The sequence below is a fragment of the Anastrepha ludens genome, chromosome X, assembly GCF_028408465.1.
Source record: "Anastrepha ludens isolate Willacy chromosome X, idAnaLude1.1, whole genome shotgun sequence".
Classification (NCBI taxonomy): Eukaryota; Metazoa; Arthropoda; class Insecta; order Diptera; family Tephritidae; genus Anastrepha; species Anastrepha ludens.
This window is the reverse complement of record NC_071503.1, coordinates 97,728,426-97,754,192: the sequence shown is the minus strand read 5'-3', so window position 1 is coordinate 97,754,192 and position 25,767 is coordinate 97,728,426. Positions and strand designations below refer to the sequence as shown.

Genomic DNA, 25,767 nt, shown 5'->3' with positions numbered 1-25,767 from the left:
TGATATCATATTCTCGACTTGATGTAAAAAAAATTAAAAGACCAAATAAAAATAATCCACAAGAAGAATCAAAGCTTTTCATTTTTTTTTTTTAAATTACAGCCAAAAAACAGCGCAAGGTTACTTTTGCGCCACTATCTCAGCAACAACACTTTTCACCGTTTGCTTAAAAATTTTTCAGTTTTCAATTTTTGTGTTTTTCTCACTCTTTTGGAGTTCGATAAAAATGGCTGTATTTACCTCTGGTTGGTCAGGTACACCTGTCAAAAGCAATCACAGGTCACTGCTCCAGCTCCTGGAAGCACACTTGCCCACTTTTTATCACTACCGTGGGACTTTTTCGCAAACTCATCGTCACTCTTGTAGGAGCACTTGCAAAACACATCTTTCACTGTTGAATATGCATATCTGACATGGGTGCCGATACGCGAGTGCTCCGACTGTTTGTTTGATGACAGGAGGTTCTTCATTTTGTCCTCGTTCACCACCAGACCCATTCGCTTTGCTTCTTTATCCAGTTTGGAAAAAGCAGAACTAAGAGAGCGGTTATTTAGACCGACGATATCAATATCATCGGCATGCCCCAACAATTGCACGCCCTTATGAAAATTGTGCCTTAGCAATCAAGTTCTGCAGCTCGCACGATCTTTTCCAGCATCAGGTTAAAGACGTCACACCGTCCGAGCTCGAATAGCCTTACAAATAATCTCTGCATTTCTTTAACCAGAATATCAACTGGGATTAGTCTTGCATTGAGGAAAGATGCATCAACAGAAATTGTGCAGAAGCCGTAGATAGTCCGAAAAGCGTTTAAGCGATAGGCGGCTAATAGTTTCTTTGCGTAGCTATTTATGTTTATTGCATTAGCCCAGTTTGGTGCCGCGTACAAAAGGAACTAGCTGACAATTGTACTGTATGGTATTCTTTTGCTTTGACTAGGGCCACCGTTGTTTGGTATTATTCGCACCAGCAGGGCCGCACACTCGATGCATTTTTCACAGCGTATTTTAGATGCGTTTTAAAGCTTACACGACTATCAATCATCATCCCTAGGTATTTCCTGTCGGGGTTTTGAATTGATAGTAACAGTCCCAACTTTTACTTTCATGGATTCTACTCCCTTCCTGCTGCTTATTAGAAAAACATCAGTTTTGTGCTCAGCTAATTCCAGGTTCATGTACGTCAACCAAGCCTTGCTCCTATCCGTAGGTATTTCCTATCGGGTTTTCGAATTTATAGTAACAGTCCCAGCTTTTAGTTTCTTGGATTCTACCCTTCCTGGTGCTTATTAGAACCACATTAGTTTTGTGCTCAGCTAACTCCAGGTTCATGTACGTCAATCAAACCTTGATCCTACTTACTGATTCGCTGACGATCCTCTCAATAGCTTGATGTGTTTTGCTACTATTACAACACGATATCATCCGCGAATCAGATGAGTTTCGTTCTAGAAGGCATATCTGGTCTAAGTTCACCGTCGTACATAACGTTCCATAGTAGTGGGCCTAAAACTGATCCTTAGCGGACCCCTGCGAACACGATGTACTCCTCAATGATTTTGTCGCTTCTAAACCTCAGATTACGGTCCGAAAATGTCTCTCAATTATTCTGATAATATAACCTAAAGCCCCTACTTGTATGAGGGCTTCTAGTATGCGCTGCCAGTTAGCTGTTTAAAAGCGTTTCTAACATCCAGAGTTACCACAGCGCAGTAATATTTTTCCCCGGGACGCCATATTCTGGCATCAATGGCTTCTGTTGCTAATTTCAACACGCATTTCATTATATCCACTTTTGAGTGGGATTTCCTGAAGCCGAACTGTTTAGGGCTCACTTTCATTTCCCTGACTGCTGTAAGGATATGTGTTGAGCATCTTCACAGTGGTTTAGGTTTATTTGAATAATTATCATATTTGTCAGAGCTCTCGTAAACGCTGGACATCTGTAGCTCCCACCGATGTGGTTGATGTTCTTTCTTCTCTCGACCTTTCAGAGCAAACATTTCAGGCTTTTTGGGCATTCTTTGGGGAAATGACCGTCAATACCACATTTTCCGCATTAATTTAATCTATCTATTTCGCTAGAGCAGTTACGCGACATGTGTTTACATACTGTAAGCACCTGTCAGAAGGCCTTTTTATTTTGATGTTAACAAAAGTATATAAACGTTTATTAAAAATGAATTGTTACAAAGTTTTTATATTTCTTTCGCAAGCTACCCCTGCACGCGACTCGAAACTCGTTACTCGACTCCTCGGGTATTTTTCGCTCGTGTCAATGTTGCGCTTGGGTGTCGGGTTGCCAAGTTGCTGACACTCGGCCGTTCCTGATAGAAATCGTTTTATGAGTCATCTGCTGTAGTATCTTCATCAAGTTCTGGACAATTCTGGCAATATGGTTTTAGTTTACTCCATTCGTATACGGATGTGCATTTACGCGATTTTATAGACCCCCCGGGTATATTTTCGATTAAGTAACGGTCTCTGGTTAATATCTTCACGATTCGATAGAGACCACGATAATTTGGCTCGAGTTTTCGCGACTCGCCGGTTGCGGTGGACTCATTTTCGATCGTCTTCTTTATAGGTGCGCAGAGATGAGCGTTTTTGATCGAAATGTCTTTTCCAAATTTCCCGCTCTCGATCGATGTTTTCCGATGCTAATACACGTTTTTGATCGATTGGAATGGATTCAATGTTTTCGGCTATGTCATCATTAATGGCTGCGACTAATTGGTTATGTATGATTTCTCGCAAATTAAAGTTGAATAAGAGTTCGTTTGGGCTATATTTCGTAGTTTTATTCTTTTGCGAATTAATCGTGAATTGTATATTTCGTAGAATTAGATCCCAATCCTTCGGGTTGTCAACGAATGTACGTAAATAGTTAAGAATATTTTGATTAGCACGCTCGACTTGTCCGTTCGATCTTGGAGTACGCACCGCAGTTTTGACGTGTTATATACCATTTTGTTCACAGTATGTCGTAAATGTTTTTGACGTATAGACGGTTCCACGGTCAGAGATTATTTTTAACGGTAGCCCGAAGTAGCTAGTTATTTCATTTAATGCATTTATTACGTGAGTAGTTCGTGTGTCGCGGACTGCTTTTAAAATAAAGTATTTCGAAAGTGCGTCGGATAGTGCCAATACATAGAAATTACCCTTTTTACTACGGATAAACGGACCTAGGTGGTCAATATGTACCACACGGAAAAGTATAGATTCGATTGCATCGTAGTACATTGTACCTTCTGTCTTACTGGAATCTGCTTTGCGATAGCAACAATTAACGCACGCCGCGGTATAAGATTTTATATACTTGCGTATTTGCGGAAGCCAAAATGTCTTTCGGATTCGTGCGATAGTTTTTTCGAGTGAATGATAACCCATCCTATCGTGGCAAAGGTTCGCAATACGCCAACGTACGGCTTTGGGCACCACAAATTTTAGCTCATCTTCCTCCTTACGATAAAGTCGATGATTCTGTATTCGGAAATATTTCTTTACCTCCGGTTCACGTGATGATTGTATTTTACCTTGAAGAATGTCGATTGTTTCTGTCTTGAATTTGCATGACGTAGAGCCAATCGTTGACGTCGGACGTAATATCGAAGATTGAACCTACTGGTTCTACGGGTACATCTGGTTGGTCAGGGGCTCTACTTAATGCGTCGACGTGAGCTAGTCTACTACCAGGGCTGTGAACGGACTCAAAATCCAATTCCGAAATTTTCAGCAACCATCGCGCAATTTTCGACTTGAGCTCTTTATTTTCACGAAATTTAGCAACGGCTGAACAATCGGTTACTAGGCGGAATTTTCCAGCAAGAAGGTAGATACGGAAACGTTCCAATACTTCTACAACGGCGAGATCTTCGAACTCATAAGAATGATACCTACTTTCGGCTTCCGTACAGTGTCGGCTATAATACATCGTACTCTGCCATGTTTTCCCATCGGTCGACTGAAGGAGAACACCAGCTAAACCAAAACTGCTTGCATCGGTATGTAATTCGTGTTCTACAGATTGGTCATAAAGAGCCAATACTGGAGCGGTTGTTAAGACATCAATAATATGGTTAAATGCTGTTTGTTGGGAATCGGTCCATTGGAACGAGTTAATTTCGGTTTTACGTAAAAGCATTGTTAAGGGTTTTGTTATTAGGAAATAATTGGGAACAAATTTCTTAAAAAATCCGGTAAGACCTAAAAATCGTCGTTATTCGGTGACATTTGATGGAATTTTGAAATTCTTAATGGCTGATACCTTACGAGTACCTGGCATTATACCGTTCTCGGTTATAACGATTTTCGTTTCTAGGAATCTACATTTGTCAAGTCGTAATGTTAGTCCACTAGCCTTAAGAATAGCTAAGAACTTTTCAAGTCGCTGCAAGCCTTCTTCGATTGTACGGTTTGGTATGATTACGTCGTCTAAATACGCCAATACTTCACCTGGCTTCATTTTAGCTATTATTCGGTTCATAACGGCTTGGAATACAGCCAGGGCGTTGGACAATCCAAAAGGTATTCTATTTAACTCGTAGTTCCCTTCGTTGGTGATGAACGTAGTGAACTGTTTCGACTCTTCTTCTAACTCAATCTGATATATATCCCATACGTAAATCTAAAGTGCTATTATATTTATTCCCTGCTAGTTGAGAGAAGTGTTCATCCATGATCGGCATCGGGAATGACATTCGGTTGGTTATCTTATTCACACATCTATAATCTACGCAAAGTTTATGCTCACCGTTTGGTTTAGCGACAAGAACAATTGGTGATGCATACGAGTATTCGGATGGTCTTACATATCGAGTAAGTCTTTCAGTTACGATCACTCTTTTGGCAAATGGGATCCGATACGGTTTCATATTAACTGGCGTGCTCGAGTTTAGTACGATTCTAATTTTAGTAACGTTACAACGACCGAGATCTGCAGCTTTTTCTGCAAGAACGTCACGATAAGATTTCAAAAGTCTCTCAACTTTTAATATTTCATTAGCGTCGATAGTGGTACAGGCACGAATGTTCAAAATATTCTCTACGCGGCATAACCCGTTTACGTATACGAGACGATTTCCGTTTCTACATAATCTATCAGTTCCAAGCTATATGTTTTCATTCAGTAAATTATCATTCACTACCAACGCTTCTACGTCAAGCTTTTCTTTGTCCATTTCGATTATTATGTTAATGCTTTCGTCACATTTAAACTGTCCACCACCAAACCCATTTAACATTAGAGAGCATGGTGCGGTACTTCCGATTTTGTCAGCAAAACTTCGTTTAATTAAGGTACGATTACTTCCCGGACCAATAAATGAACTTGTGGGTAATCCGTTCATTTTAATGTCTTTTATGATACCGTCTGTACGCGTAGATTTTACCGAATCGAGATTTTGACTAATTTTATTTTCACGGAATTTTCCACATTTTTCGGACACATTTCAGTTACATGATTCGTACGCAGACACTTATCACAACGAGATTTCTTTTGGGGTTCTGAGCACTTAATCGAATAGTGCCCCATTTACTGAAGCACTTAATATTTTCGAATGATTTTGTATCAACGTTACTTTTACGCGAAACGAACGTAGGATTTGTTACCAATGTTGACTTTGGTTTATATGGAACTGATGATTTTACATCATTGAATACACTATAGTTATTAATAATAATTGATTGGCGCGTACACTTCTGTTAGGTGTTTGGCCGAGCTCCTCCCTCCTATTTGTGGTGTGCGTCTTGATGTTGTTCCACAAATGGAGGGACCTACAGTTTCAAGCCGACTCCGAACGGCAGATATTTTTATGAGGAGCTTTTTCAGGGCAGAAATACACTCGGAGGTTTGCCATTGCCTGCCGAGGGGCGGCCGCTACTAGAAAAATGTTTTTCTTAATTTTGGTGTTTTCACCGAGATTCGAACCGACGTTCTCTCTGTGAATTCCGAATGGTAGTCACGCACCAATCCATTCGGCTGCGGCGGCTGACATCTTCTTTTTCATGTCACTATCATTTATACCGTTTATGATATGAATCGTTATATCATTTTCCGAAATACCTCTTTTCGTACCGAACGCGAGCATGCGATAATAGAACTCTTGAGGCGTTTCGTTAACACCCCTTTTTCTGTGACATTTTTATATGTACATCGGCAATACTATGAATACACGGGAAGTCACATATCATTTGATTTGCAAGCTCGGACCACGTAGTATATATGTACGTATGGCAAAGAGTCTACCCACTGTTTGGCAGACCCTTGTAATTTCTGTTGCATAGCACATAATAAAATACAATCGTACGGTGTGTATGCATTTTTCAACATTTCTACTCTTTGTACGTATTGAGTAGCATTTAATGATGTATTTGAAAGTAGATTAAAGGATGGCAATAGTTCAACTATAACGCGCACGTTATATAGCGGACGCGATTGCCAACCTAGGCGTTGACCTGGACTATACGACGAATTCGTGTACACCGTACGCGTTGTGTAACTCGGATTGCTCGTATAAGTAATGTTTGGTTACATATTACCGACATTTGTACTCACAGGAATCGAATGTGTTACTGGAGGATACGAAACGTGTTGAGATTGATTATGGGCGTAACCAATTCCAAATGTATGTATTTGTTGACACTTGTGGTTGCATGCACGGTGCTTGAATTGGTGGCAGTATCGATTGCACTGCTTGCACTTTTGAATTTACAGGTAACGATTGTATATCTACCGGCGATGATACAAAAAAATAATTGTTGGCTACTGCAACATCACTTTGCCTTTGAGCCATTTCTCGAACCGCTTGCTCAAGTTCTGCCACACAAAGTGCACTTCCAATCTTCTAAGCGTTTAACTAATGTATTTTCATTTCCACTACTTGGGAGTCCTGCATCTTTGCATAGCTGTCGAAGTCAGCAACATTTCCATCTCGGGAATTTCCCATTGTTACAATATGTATGTACATAAATATATTATTTATTATTTATCAGAATTTCGTGCTATGATTACGGCACAGCTTTTTTTCCAAAGCAAACGTATATCTGGCTTCTGAACGACGTTGACGCGAGGTTATGTACATATGTACGTATTTGTGTATTTGCACCGAACGTTGATGCGCATGCGTTGTATTCTTTGCTATCTTGTATTTTTGATCGTACAAGAGTAAGCAATTTAAGCGAAAGAACAATGTATTATAATAAGCGAATATCGTTTACGCTTGTTCACAAAACGAATGAACGTATGTATGTACGTATGAATACCAAAAATTTTTGTATTCCCGGCCGAATTTAGTGAGCAGCTGCATATATTTTTCGTGTAGAGACACGAACGAGAGTTAAAGAAAATACTTCGCAATTTTGTTTTAGCTACGCGACAATTTCAAATTAACGACGGCCGCGAAAATGAGTGTACAACGAACATGCAGAGGTGTCTCATTTTTTGCAAACACGACTAGCGGAGTCTCACTTTTTCACAAACATATGCACTTATCGTTTTTTATAATATTTTCACACAATTTTTAAGTGGAGTGGATTACATCTCACTTCTGAGGCTGTCAGAAGGCCTTTTTATTCTGATGTTAACAAAAGTATGTAAACGTTTATTAAAAATTAATTGTTACAAAGTTTTTATATTTCTTTCGCAAGCTACCCCTGCACGCGACTCGAAACTCGTTACTCGACTCCTCGGGTACTTTTCGCTCGTGTCAATGTTGCGCTTGGGTGTCGGGTTGTCAAGTTGCTGACACACCTGTAGCCTTTTTGTAACGATACACGATAATTATTAGTTTTTGCCTTTCAGAGCTGGCAGGGTAATAGTAGCCATTTGAGTGCCCGCATATGCGGCTCGGAGTTTAGTTACATCTGCCAACTCCACATCATCAAACCCAGACAAAGATTTAATCGCACTCTGCATATCTTTCTTGGAGGTCACTTCATCAGTGTCCTTACATTTTCTCGTGAAACTATGAATAAGCACCTTCACTGCTACTTCGCTATCTAAGATGGTGTGATGGTCTTAAAATCAGTAGATTTTTGACACGATTTCTTCAGTTCAATAAAGAAATCGCCTTTTTGAGTTCTCTTTATTTTCGATACTGATTCAGCGAAATTACTGAATATAATATACAAGTTATAAGTATTGGTTCACTTTCCCTCTGGAGCAGTGATGATGCCTTGGTCCAGCGGCGGGTGTTGCTGACACGTCTCAGCTACTTCTTGATTCTAATTAGCTTTAGGATGTTTAGGTTGGGAGACTTGACTTCGTCCCCTTTGTTGGACTATTGGCCTTGTGGCCCAACAGTGTAAATCAATACATCAAATATTAACGGCGGCGTGCCGGAGTAAAGTCAATCGTTCTTTATTAAACAATTGTCTGGACAAAACTGATTATAAGAATGGAATGAATAAAAGACTAAAGCTAAGTACATAAATGGAAATATGAATCTAAACCTAAATACATAATAAGTACATAAAGATCATGCCATGGGTTTGTGGTCTGTAAAACCGACTCAGCATATTTCCGATCAGAATTCCAACGCTTGCGACACAACGGAAACGGCTGGCCGTTGCTCCGACTCACATTATTTTGTTTATGTTGCATATGTGGTCGGGTTCAGCGACATTGTTTGCGCGCGGGTTGCTCGGTGAATTCATTGCGAGGGACGTTCGATGATTTGGCTGTTAACTAGCCCCCCTTTAAGATTGTTGCCGTCCTCGGTGACACTTAACTCCTTTACCAGTTCTTGCAATTTGATGGAAGATCTTCTCCGGTACCAACACTGATAGATGATGCCAATACAGCCAAAGGCAAGGCTGAGTGTTACACCAACCATGAACCAGACTCTGGGAGTCCCTCCGGAAAACATATCGTCTCTTAACTTCTGAATTATATGCAGATTGTGCTCATTCATCCTTTGTAACATTGGTAGGCTGAGCACTTGGTCGTGTCCTGTAATATTCAGCAATGGTGACGCCGCGATGCCTGGACTCTTGTTTACAACACCATTGTAGTTAATGTACGTGGTCTCGTTTATAGTCGCAATACGTTCAAATGTGATGAGATGTGTGCCTTCAATTGTCATCACTGGGCCGTCATCTACTCTTACTCTTGCTGATAGTTCGTTGACAACGATTATTCCTTCGTCTAATAGGGTAATCGGTTCCAAGTGGCTTGGCTGTGTGTGGCATAACACTGAACCTCCGGAATGTAATCCGCTGGCGCATGTGTCATAAGCAGATTTCTTGCAGAACGTCGCAAAGTTGGTTGTAGCGCATTCTGTCACAGCTAGGACTCCATCGTCGCATTCAGCTACTATGTCATCATGTACTTGCAGAATGGTGTTATTGTGGGCAACAGGATATATCATAACCTTCTTACAAATAGTCTTAACATTAGGATATTCAATTATTATGTGGATTACTCTATTTGATTGAAATATTTTTATATTTGATACTGCCATTAAACTAACTATTGGGACCTCTGCGAGCTGCTCGGTAAAAATTGATTTTAAATCTTCGTGGTCGAGAATTGCGGGGTTTATGATGTTAGATTTGGCGAGCGTTATAGTGAGCATAAGGTTTTGGATTTCAGTGGTTAACATTCTATTTCGTGCAAGTAAAGTTTCATACAAATGAGGAGAGTCTACGAACTCGCCTTTTTTTTTTTAATTAATTTATTTACTGCATCAGTTAAAAGGTTAATTTGTTTCTGTGCTTCAGTGATTACTATTACTTGTCTGTTGTTTGATTCTATGAGCTCGGCTTCGGTAAGTTTAATCTTTTCTAAGTCTGATGCATCAGGCGTACCTGCACGATTTTTAAAGCTGTTCCTAGAAAGTCTAAACTTCTGGCCATTCTATGGTGTACCGTTAAGCTAGATAAAATATTCTGAATATGGTCGATATCTACATCTAACAATTTTCGCATGTGTGACTGAGGGAAAAGTTTTGATAATTTAATTGTATCATCTATAATGCTCACGAAATTAGATAAATTTGTAGAATGTCTCACGTAACTATGTTGTTCCCATACAAAAACGTTTCCGTCCAATATCGGAATGTAGCTTGCGTGCGAGAAATCGGTGATGCGTGCGTGAGTTGTGGATAAGAGTATGAGGGTCACTCCGATGAACCTGTATGAAATGATTAAACTGAATTGTAGTAACTATCTGTAAGAATCTTATGCGTTATGACCTATGTTTACCTCACATTGTCCTTATGGACCACCCTCCCCTTAACAAGTATAGACGTTCCCAGGTCTGCTTGTACGGCGCCCTCTGTGCACAAGGGAGATAGTTTGTTACCTAATCTTTTGTTATTTTTGAGGTAAACTTTTTCTCCTACATCAAACATCCTGTTCTGTCTGTTCGGGTTGCATCTAGCTAATTGATCTTGCTGAGCTTTTATTAGTCGATCTTTGATTTTTTGCTTAATTTCGTCCGGTATAGAGTGAATTACATCGAGTGGTTTTTGTTCTGTTACTGAATGTATGGTTTTATTATATTCTATTGTTGCTCTCATGATAGCCTGAACTGTATCGCTAACTTTTTTATCCAACTTTAAACACCTTGCGATTTCTATTAATGTAGTGTGGAAACGTTCCGCTTGCCCATTGGAACAGCTATGTAATGGGGGGGCGTTTACAACGTCAATGTTAAACTGATTTTTTAACAATGAAGTGATCGTTTCGGAATTAAACGCTGGCTCATTGTCGCAATAAACGGTTTTTGTGTTTGGAAATGTATTAATTATAAGTAAAATGGGGTTAACAATATTGACTATTGATCTAGAAGGTAAGGGCTGGACGACGGTGAATTTGGAAAATTTATCGATGCAAGTCAGGAAAAGTTTCTGATCGGTAGAAAATATGTCAATGTGTAACATTTCTCCGACAAATGAGGGAATTGGCGTCTTCCCGAGTTCTTGTTTTTTGGGGTGTCGGTCGTACTTGGCGATAGCGCAAACTTTGCAATTTAGTAGAACCTCGTTAGCCAATTTAGTCATTTTTGGGAAGTAGTAGTCCCGAAGTATCTGTTTTACGTTTTCTTGTGCCGCTCTGTGCGCACGATTATGTTCGGTGTTGACTATTTCTACCTGTTCGTCTTTGTTAGTGATGTCTGACACTATTCTTTTGCAATGCCAGAATTTGGTTGTCGGGAAAATTGAAACCAGCTCATGTTGAAATGCAGCTAAAGTTGTGAGTTCGCAATAAAACGCGTTTACAACATCGGGGTTCACAGCAAGTTTTAATGTTTCTATGAGATTAATTTTATCTGTAAATTGAATTAAGTGACGGGTTTTTTTGCCAAATAGAATAAGTCTTCGATGCAACGAATAACGTGATTCTTCCAAAGTTATCTGATTTCTATAACAATTTAGGGGGTTATCAGTTGTTTGTATAGTGTATGTAAGGGATACCTCACTGTGAATAGTGGCTATGTCTGATTGCGTTTCGTCTTGGAGAGCGTTAAGCTCTTGCCTAGATAAGGCATCTGCGACAAAGTTTTCTTTCCCTGGCTTGTAATGCAATTGGGCGTTCTGTTGTTCAATAAACGCCTTCCACCTATTGATTTTCGCATTCGTATTTTTCTCAGACACTGCGAACGTGAGAGGTTGATGATCTGTAAATATATGTAGCTCTCTTGTACCGTAAAGGTAATTCTGCAGTTTGCCGAGGGCCCATACAATCGCCAACAACTCTTTTTCGTTGGAAGCATAGTGAGTTTCGCACGTTTTTAGCGTTCGGGAGATCATGGTGATGGGTCTACCGCCTTGAGATAATACTGCTCCAATGCCATTTGCAGAAGCATCTGTAGTCAAGTCAAAAGGTCTTTTGAAATCAGGGTACATGAGCATAACATCTTCTGATGCTAGTATGTTTCTCAATCGGTTAAAAGCGTCGCGTTGAGATTCGTCAAATTGGACTGCTACTTTCCTAGACATGTGTTTGCTTACAGTGCCGTTTTCGCCTTTTAGTATATTAGTCAAGGGTCTTGCTATGGCTGCAAAGTCTTTGATAAACACCCTATAGTAGCTGGCTAGGCCTAGAAAAGATCTCAGAGAGTATAAATTTTTTGGTTCAATGTACTCTTGGATCGCCTTGACTTTTTCTGGGTCTGTTTTTGCTCCCTCGCTAGTAACAATGAAGCCTAGATATTCGACACTTTCTTTAAAAAATTTCGACTTTTCCTTGGAGATTCTCATGTTAGCATCGCAAAGTTGCTGAAGTATTATATCGATATGGCGGACGTGGTCTGCGGCATTTTCAGAGAAGATAATTACGTCATCCACATAGACATAACATATCTTTCCGATCTGTTCTCGCAAGATATCGTCGATTGCTCTTTGAAAAATGCTTCCCGCATTTTTTAGACCAAAGGGCAAACGACAGAATTCGTATTTTCCGCCATTTATCGAGAAGGATGTCTTTTCACGATCGTCCTCCGCTAGGTAAATCTGGTGGTATCCGGATTTAAGATCCAGTGTGGTAAAAAACTTAGCCTTTCCGAGGTTAGCTAAGATTACCTGGATACTCGGCATCGGATATCGGTCGGCGATGGTCTTCTCATTTAGTTTTCTAAAGTCAATGACCAGCCGTTTATTCTTATTTCCGTTGAAATCTATTCCTTTCTTATCAACAACCCAGACTGGGCTATTATACGCAGATCTTGATGGCCTTATGATGCCATCTTTCAACAGCTGTGCGACTTCGTTGTTTACAAAATCTGACACGCCTACTGGGTATGGATAGGGCTTTGAATATACCTCCTTATTGTCTACAGTCCGGATCCTGGCGACGACTGAAGTATTGTAAGGCAGTGCCTCGTTAGAGGTCGCGAATGCACTAATTCTCTTCAGTATCATTTTCTTGAATTCGCCTTTTACGGAATTTGGGACTACGATATCATCGACACGTGTAAAGTTCACGTTATCGCACGGATGGTGATTGAGTATTTCCGAAGTATTACCGTAGTTTATGCTGTTTTCCATCAGGTCAATAGTTACCCCCGCCTGCGTGAGCAGATCGAAGTCTATTATAGCATCAAAGGTGTCAAGGGTATCTAATATGAAAAACGTGGCAACTTTCCCAAAAATTACTATTGAACATTTTTTTTGAATTTTACTGGGCCCATGAATGGAGTTCACAGTAAAAGGGGTGTCGACTGGTGTTACGTTTTTTAACTCCTTTACGGGTTTAGTGTAACTTTTTGCCGCCCCGGTGTCGATAAGAATCTTTAATGTTTTGCCAGCCAATTGACGCTCGACGAACGGCAATCGGGAACGACCTCTAAAAAATTCAATAAATCGTTGTCCTCGGGTTTGCCACTTTCGTCATCTATTTCAGCACGCGCAGTTTCGGCCATTTCTTCGTATTCTTTCTCGTCTTGGGTAGGCGCTCGTTGCGTAATATTGTTAATCTTTTGGCGCCTATAGCCTGACGTGCGTTCTGAAGTGTTATGCCTTTTCCGAGCCCCGTCTTGTGTAGAATAGCCCTGTGGCTTTCCCCAATTGGTCTGTTGTCTTAACTTGGACATCGAAGGATCAACGTCCATGGGTTGAGCCTGATACTTTGATTGTGGCTCTTTGTCATTCGTTAGCGTTTTAGGGTCAGCTTGCTGTGCCCTGCTTTGGCCTTGATTTCCCACAAAATGTGGATTTCTTTCCTGGCCCCTGCCTTGTCTAGCTTGGTTACGATTGCCAAATCTAGTATTATCGCCGCTATGGTTTCTTTCTTCAATTACTTTAGCATAAGATGCAGCAAATGCGCTTCTTTCGATGCTATTTTCAGCCTCACGGGCCACTGCTAATGCAGATGGCAAATCCTTGGGCTTCGCTGGGATTACTAAAGATTTTAGGGGCCTCCTAAGTCCTGCCATGAAAGCGTGTAGTGCATCGTCTCTAATTTCTGCACAAAGAATGGACGCAGCTTGCTCGTCATGAGTCCTTACTATTTTATTTGTGACCAGAGTGAGCTTCTTTTCTACCTCATCGTAATATTCCATTAAGTTTAGGTCACCCTGCCTAACCAGTTCTAGTTGCTGCCTAAGTACGCGCAAGGATGTTTTGTCTGCGTACGAGCAGTCGAGCCTAGCGATAATGGCGTCAAAATTAAGCACTGTATTGTGCGACGTAAGGATGGCACGAGCTGGACCAGTTACTTTGTTTTTTAAAATGGCCACAGCCTCGTAATGCGCCTCGCTGCCTACGTATCTTTTGAAAATCTCATATGCGTCTATAGCCGCCTGTCGCCACGACACGTATTCCTCATGATTTCCATTGAAGCTAGGCACTGATTTTACAATGTCTAACTTCACCTCACATCCCACACTAGGGTCAATTGTTACTCTCTGGTATGTTTCAACTTGTGGGGTCTCTATTCTTAACGCATTAACCTGACCTCTAACTGTTTCAAGTTCCGCTCGGAACTCGTCTTTTAGTCTCCTCTCTTGTTCGAGGAGCGCACTGTTTACCGCACCTTCTACTAACGCTTTTAGTAATGCCGGCTCCATTCCTAATTGACCGTTTCTTCCTGGCCTAAATCCTATTTCTTGCTCTTCGTCACTGTCGTACTCTATCTTTATATTTCTATAAGCCCAAGTCATGAGCAGCCAATGAAGCGAAAATATCAACTTGTTTCTCTTTTTTTTTTCAACAAAAAAACTGCACTTCCACGTCAATAATTTTGCGACTATACCGTAATGCTCACTTTCGCATTGCCAATTTATTCACAATTTTTTTTATTTAAAATAGTTTTTCATCAATACTTTTTCTAATATAATTTTTACCGAACATTCACTTACATGTTCTTGTTTAGGGCCATGGTGTTCCTAACTTAATAGATATCGTAAGATTATCTAATTCCAGTTTTAACTCTGTTGGGCGCCAGTTATAAGTATTGGTTCACTTTCCCTCTGGAGCAGTGATGATGCCTTGGTCCAGCGGCGGGTGTTGCTGACACGTCTCAGCTACTTCTTGATTCTAATTAGCTTTAGGATGTTTAGGTTGGGAGACTTGACTTCGTCCCCTTTGTTGGACTATTGGCCTTGTGGCCCAACAGTGTAAATCAATACATCAAATATTAACGGCGGCGTGCCGGAGTAAAGTCAATCGTTCTTTATTAAACAATTGTCTGGACAAAACTGATTATAAGAATGGAATGAATAAAAGACTAAAGCTAAGTACATAAATGGAAATATGAATCTAAACCTAAATACATAATAAGTACATAAAGATCATGCCATGGGTTTGTGGTCTGTAAAACCGACTCAGCATATTTCCGATCAGAATTCCAACGCTTGCGACACAACGGAAACGGCTGGCCGTTGCTCCGACTCACATTATTTTGTTTATGTTGCATATGTGGTCGGGTTCAGCGACATTGTTTGCGCGCGGGTTGCTCGGTGAATTCATTGCGAGGGACGTTCGATGATTTGGCTGTTAACTTACATAGTCGTTTTTCAGTTTCTTTGCTATGTCAGCGGCTTTTCGATTATTATGACATCCGGACTTACTCATCCCGTACCGCTTTTATTAGCAACTTTTTGAGCTCTTTTTGGTGGTATTTTAACCAGTATCCACTCTTTTAATGGCTTCGGCTGAGCTGAATGAAAAGAAGCTGGGGCATGAACCGTTCTTTTCTTGTTTTGTTGCGACCTATTTTTTTATAATCTCTGGTGTACTCCTCGGCCAAAGAGACCTTTGTGTGTTACTCTCAGGGCAGGACTGAAGTGGCAATGATACTTGTATCACGCAGTTTGTAGGTTGAAAGGTGTATACCTACAATATACCTCTACACAAGAGCTAATTTGTGTGCCTAACAATTATCTGGTATGTTACTATGCCCTGGTACCCATATCAAATTGATGCGGAAATATTCCGCCATCTCGTGTGGGACACACACTCATGTGTGGTTGGACCCAGACCAAGTGTTATGGCCGATTGTCCAACACCTAAATCGCGCCATTGATTAGTTGTGGAAAGCCGAGCACAAGAGTTACCTGCATTCTGTTTACCAACTACATCTAGGGGATGTAAGCAGAAAAGAGTATTCAGAGCATTGAGAGCGCCGTTGATACATACAAGCGCCTTACGTTGAACCCTTTGGAACCTGTTTCTTATCGTAGTCTTGTCAAGAGCCGTCCGCCAGACTATAATCCCGTAGAGGAAAATAGGCCTGATAACGGTCATATACAGGCAGTGAGTGTTCTGCGGAGAAAGGAAATTATTTTCCGACTAACTAGCAGGTTTCGTACTAGTTGTCTCAACTCCAACCTTACAAAGGGCCAAGAGTATTTTCTAGGGTGAGATATTATATTATTATTGCCTAGGAAAACTGCTAGAGTGTATTCCTTAACCGAGAAAGATTTCTCAATAATTGCTTGGATGAGGTGCTGTCTGGGTAACACGCCCAGACTGAATTAGCACAAAAGGTGCCATTTTGGTACACCACTAGTAGAACCACTTTCCTGCAATTTCTACCAAGTTGTTAATTGAGAAATTCTCCAGGATTCTAGTATGTCGTAGAACACCCAGACTTGGGCACTCACACAGACAGTGGAAGACAGTCGCCTTCACTTCAAAATTTAACTCGCACTACTAAATTTAACTCCCATTCTTTTCTTGTGGGAAACATTACCTTGAAATCTAAGTGTAGAATAGCGGTAATGTAGTCCCTTTTTAATTCTGTTGGCGGTATTTGCAGCTGTTAGTAGTAGTTGCAAATCAATTTGTAACAGGTTCAGTGTGACATTCAGTGCCTCTGCTGTACATGATTTTATAACTCCAGATATTCCTGCGCAGGCTGTTCGTTGTACGCTATTTAACTGTCTGACGTTGTACTGTTTGTTTAATGCAGGCCACCATACTAATGCTCCGTATGTCAAAATAGAGTGCGATTTTAGGTTTTAAACCCCAATTACTGCTAATAACTCTTTTACACGTATAATATAATAAGCTACATTCGCTTTCTTACCCGCTTTTCTACATTGGGCCTCTAGTTCAGCTTCGGATCTAGTACTACTCCTAGCATTCATTAACGGTAGTCTAAACTGTGATATCTTGCTTTCATTTTTAAACAGCATTAACTGGGTTTTGCTTGGGTTAACCCTAAGACCACTGTTTGTAGCACATTTAATTAGCTTTCCTTCTTAGAGCTCCTTCTAGCATTTCACTGACAGTGGAAGTAAATAATCCCGATCTTATGATCACGACGTCATCTCGTAAGCAACTACTTTCACTCCCCCTCTGTTGAGTTGCTGTAAAATTTTGTTTAACGATAAGACCCAAAAAGTAGGGAGAGGATCCCACCCTTTGGAATACCTCTGCTCACAATTTGGGTGAACGTAGCAGCTCCGCTGGATACTAGAATAATACATCGAATCCAGTTTCTCACGCGAATCGATTATGATTTCGACTGATATATTCTTATAGGCATCTTCTATATCTCGGAAGGACGCCATGGTGAGTTGTTTCTGATGCAGGAATTTTTCAATGTGCCTAATTACTTCATGAAGAGCTGTTTCCGTGGATTTGCCCTTCATATAAGCGTGCTGCCCTTGCTAAAGATGTAATGTGTATCTAATATTTTTTTAGTGTGTTTTAGGAGCAAGGAAGTAAGACAAACCGGTCGGAAGTCCTTCGCTACCTCATGTTTTTTCTTACCCACCTTGGGAATGAATACTACCTTTACTCTTCTCCAGCTGTTTGGAATATAAGTTAGACAAAGGCAAGCTTTGAAAATGTTTAGGAGCCAGAGTTCCATATGTTTCTGAAGCTTTTGAGTTATAATTGACATGATGCCATCTGGATCAGCTGATTTTTATGGTTTTTTATAGAAAAGACAATCTTCTCTCCATCTACTATGGAATCTATCTCGTCTCCTGAGGGCTTCTGGACAGTCCTGATTCTAGGCATGTCGTAGAGCTTGTGTGAGTTGGCAGGTCGCTATTGCATGTTTGGAACATTTGCTCAATTTTTTTCGGCTCTGCCGGCTTGGCCGGAATCCAAACTCAAGCTCGAGGTCTGCTTGGAATTTCTTCCTTACTAACCGCTTCGTTTTTGGCGCCCGGCCAAACCTCTCCTACCTTGGCTACGGCCCACCTGTAGAGCGTGGCTGACGTAACGTCTTCGCAGGCGATGAGCTGTGCTCTACCTTGATACCAGCCTGCGTTATGGCAAAGGGGAGGGGGTCGGGGGGTTCCTCTATGATCTGGAGTTAAACTTCAGCGATAGCCTCCTCAATCCACCTTCATTTTTCCTTAGGAATATTCCCTTCCTCCTCTCCCTTGTCAATGACGGCCAGTATCTCATCGCCGCTTTTTACGACCTCACTGAACGTAGGTTATTTATGGCCACCTATTTTTTGCTTTTTGGCGACCTTTTCTTCTGTTTTCTCTGCAGAACGTTGCCTTTTAGGAGTAGCACCGGGTTTTCCAAGTCGGATATTACTCCCTTTGCCCATTCCAGCGATTTAGCCTGTTCTTCTGTTCTTCTGTTAGCTGTTCTGCTTCTACCTCTCCTAGTTTAAATAAGACCGTACTGGCCGCCTTTTCTCGTAGTAGCTTTGCTTGGAGGGATGGACATGTTTAGCCTGTCCCCTCTGCCCTACGATAGTGCTTCGCCTAGAGGTAGTAGGCCCCTCTATGGCAACCTGCCGGTTAAACCTGGAAGTAGGTGCCGGCCCCCGCCCCCTGAAAGAGGTTGAGGTAAAATGGGGATTACTCGCCCTGAGCGGAGTTGATCCCGAAACTCCTGGTGTTGAAAGTCCGCCTGCACAGAGGTCCTTGTGCACAGGTAAGGCTAGATAGAACCGGAGGTCGCCAGTTATTCGGAGCACTCCGTTCGTGACTGGGCTATTTTTGATCTGGGTCACCAGCCAGGCTGAACCTCGGCACCCAGAGTTTTTTTCAGGAGGTTTGCTCCTCCGGTTGGCAGAACTTGGTCATCGTTCAAAAAGGCAGTCCGAACCCTAAGAATGGAGTGAATTCGCTCAGTACTGGAATGTACGTAAATGAACCCACTGCCATCCAATGATAAGGCTTGATTAATGATTCGACTAAGCCCCCCGCACCTCGCCGAGGTGGAGTTCCTTTAACACGGATGTAATTCTTGATTTATGTACTATGATCAGACTTTTTCTTCCTTATTGTTTCTTCCCGCGAGGGAGACTCTTCAACAACAACCCGGAGAACTTTGTGCACTAGCTTGCTCAAGAGAGCTGCTGTTTCCTGGGTCAGTGTAAAAGACAATGCTTCAGCAAACGTCTCCTTCGGTGTTAAGTATGTCTTTAAGTTCATCTCTTTCAAACCTTTAAATCTCATTTCACATCTCTTTCAATACTAACTACATAGTTTTAATAATGAAAAATAAGCTTTTATTGTTTTTAATGTTAATTTTATTCGAATTTAGATCTATTATTGTAACATTTCTTCATTCACAGAATGATAAGTACTGTGCTTTCTAATCTAATGAAGGAAGGCTTCGATGTGAAAGCGCTGAGAGCTTTCAGAGTTCTTCGCCCTCTGCGACTAGTTTCGGGTGTACCAAGTAAGTATATACAAATATTTATGTATGTAAGTATAGTATAAAAGTAAATACATAAGGATACATATATGAACCTTTGAAAGCAGTGCAAATAATATTTAATTTTCATATGCATACAGCCTTGGCCAGAAGTACTAGGCACCCCATTAAGTATTGAAGTATTTTTTACTTTTTTTATTTCCCTTTTTAAATTACAATATGTTAAATTTAAACAATAAGTAATTCGATAAACATTCAATTTTGCTTCAGATTATGCTACATTATATAATTTTGTAAGAGTTATAATTGTTATTATTATTAATAATTATTATTTTTTCTTTATTGTTTTGTTAAATTGTGAGTTCTGTTGGAGTTAATCGTTTTAATCTTCGTTTTCCCCGCTTTCTCCGATTGTGGTAGTTTGCGCATTTGTTCATTTTGATAATTTCTTAGTCGTTGTATATAGACTAAGAGCTGGCGGCCGCGGAGGTGCTATGATAACACCTCCGGCTAGAATTTTGAGAAGTGGTTGGGAGAACCACGAAACAGTGCCATTTGCAAGGATTTTGCTCAAAACCCCTGCAAAAAAGACGTCAGACGACTTAAAGTTGCAAAAAAAAGTTGCTAAAAAAATTTTCGTACCTCCGGCTGAAAATTTGTAGGCTTACTGTTTGAAGGTCACAAATGCTGTATATAAATCGTCAGACGTCTAGATCGCTGCAAAAGTATTGTCAGACGACCCCAAATTTGTAAATTTTTTTCGAAATTTTTTTTTTTTTACCTCCGTCTGACGTTCTCACATATTATAGTAGACACTATTTTAAGTGTATATTTAAATCGTCAGACGGAAATACCGCTGCTAAGTCATCCTACAATATCCGTGAAGTTCCGGTCTGCCTGAATTTTTTTTTTTTTTTTCGGAATTTATTTTTGTTACCTCCGTCTGACATTTTTACATACTATTGCAAAAAGCATTTCAAGCACATTTAAATTGTCAGACGAAAATACCGTTGCAAAATACTTATCTCAAGCTAGTATATACTTGATATAAAATGCGGGGAAAAAACAGGCGAAAATCGCATTTGAAATTACGATGAAATCGTGTCAAATATATAAATACGTAGCCATAAATGTGTGTGTGTGCGTGTGTGTATATGTGTCACGAACATACGCAAATGTGTCTTAGGGCCTAGCCGCTATGCCCGCTTTGTATATTGAGACGGGGAGAGGAATAGGGAACAGGCTGGGGACTAAATATACTGCGTAGAATGTATAGATATATAGCCATAAATGCGTGTGTGTGCGTGTGTATGTGTTACGAGCATGCGCAAATCACAACAGTAATTAATATACGATCTACTGGTATAACATTTGATCGAATACCTTTATTTGTATGAGCTGTAGTATTAACAGCATTATTGTTACTTTTATCTTTACCAGTACTAGCTGGTGCAATTACTATATTATTAACTGACCGAAACTTAAGTACATCTTTTTTTGACACTGCTGGAGGAGGAGACCCAATTTTATATCAACATTTATTTTGATTTTTTGGTCACCCAGAAGTTTATATTCTAATGTTCTGTATTTCAAAATAGTTTGCGAAATATAAAAATGCAATTTCGTTTGTTGAAACTTGTGCAGGGAATAGCGATACTATTAACTACATATATCATTTAAGCTGCGACGTGAATTCTCTGCATTAAATAGATTGGGCACTGTTCTATGTTTTATGTTGTGAAATTCTATATCAAGTAAATACTAGCTTGAGATAAGTATTTTGCAACGGTATTTTCGTCTGACAATTTAAATGTGTACTTGAAATGCTTTTTGCAATAGTATGTAAAAATGTCAGACGGAGGTAACAAAAATAAATTCCGAAAAAAAAAAAAAAATTCTGGCAGACCGGAACTTCACGGATATTGTAGGATGACTTAGCAGCGGTATTTCCGTCTGACGATTTAAATATACACTTAAAATAGTGTCTACTATAATATGTGAGAACGTCAGACGGAGGTAAAAAAAAAAAATTTTCGAAAAAAATTTACAAATTTGGGGTCGTCTGACACTACTTTTGCAGCGATCTAGACGTCTGACGATTTATATACAGCATTTGTGACCTTCAAACAGTAAGCCTACAAATTTTCAGCCGGAGGTACGAAAATTTTTTTAGCAACTTTTTTTTTGCAACTTTAAGTCGTCTGACGTCTTTTTTGCAGGGGTTTTGAGCAAAATCCTTGCAAATGGCACTGTTTCATGGTTCTCCCAACCACTTCTCAAAATTCTAGCCGGAGGTGTTATCGTAGTACCTCCGCGGCCGCCAGCTCTCCGTCTAATATGCTTGATGCTGTATTTTCTAATTGAGCCATCTATGGTGTCGATATTGAGGTCGCTGTGGATCACGTCATTTGGTATATACCAGCCTGCTTTTGTTATTGTTCGAAGTATTTTAGATTGGGTCCTTTGAATTATTTCGATATTGGATTTTTTTTTGCTGTGCCGCAGATTTCTATCCCATATTTCCAAATGGGTGAGATTATAGATTTATATATCACTACTTTGTTGTTAAGGCTTAGTTTTGAATTTTTAACCAACAGCCAGTATAGTTGTCTGAACTTGTCTTTGATTTCATTTCGCTTGTTTTCTATATGTCGTTTCCAACTTAGTTTTTCATCTATAGTTATGCCAAGGTACTTTGCACTAGGATGGATTTTTATTCCATTGCTTTTGACGTGATAACGTCTTATAATTCGATTTAGCCGGCTGCACGCACGAAAATAATGCGCATATGTACATATATAAATTCACGTATTTGTATTTGCATATGCCTTCTTATTGATTATTATTAATTTGATTTACTTGAAGAATTTAAAATAAAACCAAGTTTGTTAACAGTACCTGTTGTTTTAATGTTATTATTATTAATTTTTTTATTATATATGAACGAAAAAATGTATGGTAATATTTACCATATAACTTATAAGATATGTTGTATACTAATATATGTATATAAACATGCATATACATATACAATTTCGTGCAATTTTCAAAAAGAACAAATCTATATGTAAAGATGCATACAAATCATATGGACATATCAAATATACGAATCTATTCCGTATAGCAAATGTAAGCTAATGTGCTTGAACTGCAAGCGAGAGCGCGGAACGAACGACAAAGAGCACAATCGGCCCCCGCGTTCGGCAACGTTCGACATCTGGCTCTGTCCTACTTGAGTGAGCATATATATGTATGTATATGCGCATTTGTATATAAATTCACATACTTGTATTTGCATATGCCTTCTTCCTGTGTGCATGGTAATGAACAATTTCTCTGTTGAGAATAGGACGATGATAGAAAAGTAGGAAATGAAAGGGAGTGTTTCGAGTTTAAAGTGTCTTGAAAAAGGCAAATCGATGATGCACAATCGAAATTGAAGATATCTTTCATGAATTTGATAAGTGTTTCGTCATTTTTCACGTTTGTGTAAATGTAACTTGACCTATTCCATTGCAATTCCATTTACCTCCTCCTCTATATCCATACAAAATATCCATCAAACAAATAAAATTAAAATTTTGTTTTGAAAATTGCAACCATTCCATCAATATTTTCTTATGACGTTGTCACGTTAAACTATCGTCAGTAAACCGACTTTACAGACAACCTCTTTTTTTTATTTTGTTTGATGCCATTAAAACCGTGTCATCCGCGAATGTGGCTATCATGCAATCTTTTTTGTTGGGATAGGTATATCTGCTGTAAATATCAAGTACAATATAGGGGCTAGGACACTACCTTGGGATACACCTGCTGTCATTTGCATCATGCTTGAGCATTCGTCTTCAAACTTTATAAACAAATGTCGGTTTTCCAGGTAACTTTTGAGAATGGTGAAGTGGTTCCGTGGTAATATTTCGCTTAGATTGTGCAATAGTCCTTTATGCCACACCCTGTCAAAACCTTTTACAATATCTAGGTAGACAGTTAGTATTTTGTTTATAACTCCGTGGACTTGTTGCACAGTCGAATGCTGTCGTCTAAATCCAAATTGAGGGCTTGGTATTATATTTTTTTCTATCAGAATTTCGTCTAATCTGGCAAAGAATATTTTTTCAAACACTTTTGAAATAATGGGCAAGAGACTGATGGGGCGATATGATATCGTTTCTGATGCAACTTTCCTGAGGCGTGGGAAGCATTGTGTCCTTAATATGCTGTTGAATATTTGTTGTATATATATGATTGCTACATCAGGTAGTTCTTTTAGTATTTTACCATTTATTAGATCGTAGCCCGGTGTTTTTTTACTGTTCAGATTTTTCAAATGATATCTGATTTCTGCTGAGGTTGTCGTTTTCATTTTCTTTTCTGGGTTACTCGTATTTACATTTTGTTCAATGTGTTGATTGTCGTTTTCGTTTGAGAATATTGTTTTAAAGTGTTCAGCTAGTGTGTTTGCCTTTTCTTTATTGGTCTTTGCCCAAGTTCCGTGCAGTGTTTTGATGGGAGGTTTATGTGGAACTGCTTTGACTAAGTTTTTAGTTGCTTTCCATAGAGAATAAGTGTTAACTGCCGTGGCCCCCAAGTTATGGATGTAATTCTCAAGCTTTTTATCTTGGTTTTGTTTTAATTATGCTTTTAATTCAGTTGTTGATTTATTACGTTTTGCCTTATCTTCGGGATGTTTAGTAGTTTGCACTTTTTACGGAGCTTCCTTTTTTGTTGTATTTTTTGTTTGATATGTATTGCATTGATCTTTTATTAAGAAATCTGTAAAAATAAAAGAAATTAGTGATAAAAACATTAATATTTAGTACGTCTACCATTTGCTATGATAACAGCAGCAATCCTCTGGGGCATGCTGCGTACAAGCTTGGCACATTCGACTTTACATATGGCGGACTATGTCAGGACTATTTGCGATGACGTTCTTTTACCTTTCGTTTTAAAATAGCCCACACCATAGAGGTTTAAATCTGGAGACTGTGTTGGCCAATCTAACCAAAAAATGTTATTGTCTCTAAACCAAACTAAGCCATGAATTTGTAGGAATTTAACTCTTCCTATTTTAGTCTCGCCGAAAATGCGCGTTAACAAAGGCAAAAGTACGGTTTCTCATACATTTATGATTTTTTTACAGTCCATGCGAGCCTCGCAAATGAACATTTCGCTGACACCATCAGCAGCTATACAGCTCCAGATCATAATGCTTTCTCTCCCATGCTTAACAGGGGGTACCACGTAATCTGGATGGCATTTCTCGGCACCCCGTCGCCTCACTAATGTCACACTAGTGTCACCGACAGTTTGCTTGTGAGAGGGCATTCGCTGGTTGACGTTCAAAAGGAGAACAGTAGTCGTCGGTTCGTTGAATGTGCAGGTTGGGTATTCCTGACACGCGTATACTCATTTTAATTAATTATAAGTTTCGGTTTGGGCTTGTAAAATATTTATAAAATATAAATTTTAAAACAGAATAAATACAAATTGGCTATTTTTGACATCTCAGAAGTGGAATTAACATGTTTTACATCCATTCCTACATACGAATTGAATTTTCAATCGGCGACACAAGCGAGGGGAAAAATACTACCAGTAAGCGAATCAATGAACAAAAAGGAAAAGAGCAAACGAAATTGCGTCAAACGTCTCTTAACACATTTAACCCTTTATAAGGCAGAAGGATTCAGAGTAATAAAATAACTTGCGCTTACATTTTTGGCATGTTTTTATTTATATAACAAAAATAAACTTAAAAGAAAAACACTAATTATTTCGGAAGTTTTGGAAAAATAGGAGGTAAAAATATTCCCACTGCCCGTCAACAGAGCCACATGCAAGCTGAATTTGAGACATTATTTTCTATGAAATTGTGCAAAACAAGGCGTGATGCAAAGAGGGACATTACACTTGCTGCATTTTATTTTGCTACGCTTATCTTTGACCTTTGTGCTGCACAATTTAAAGCGTCGGTAAGTCTCCAACTCTACTGGCATATGGTCACCTGCGTTTACAAACCGCAGTTCTTCAGGTACAACATTTACAGTTTTTTGATATACCTCTGGGCATGCAATGCGTGATTTCTTGCAGATATATGTAGGCAAGCTTGATCTTCTTTTTCTGCTGCTATATCCACTAATCAATCCTCTGGCAACAGCCACCCGAAATTCTAAGTTGGTAAGCTCATTTGCAACAGTTACATACGAAAAGTTACAACGACGAGTGACTTTGTATACGTA

At 39.6% G+C, this 25,767-nt stretch overlaps 1 protein-coding gene across 1 annotated transcript in view; it reads left to right on the top strand.

Annotated features, from left to right (window-relative positions):
* The first annotated feature begins 19,440 nt into the window (after positions 1-19,440).
* The window catches only part of LOC128870493 (muscle calcium channel subunit alpha-1-like), a 139,662-nt gene continuing 133,335 nt past the window's right edge, over positions 19,441-25,767 (top strand). Inside the window, exon 1 of the mRNA XM_054113170.1 lies at positions 19,441-19,546. Coding sequence (XP_053969145.1) covers positions 19,441-19,546 — 106 coding nt within the window. The remainder of the gene's footprint in view (positions 19,547-25,767) is intronic.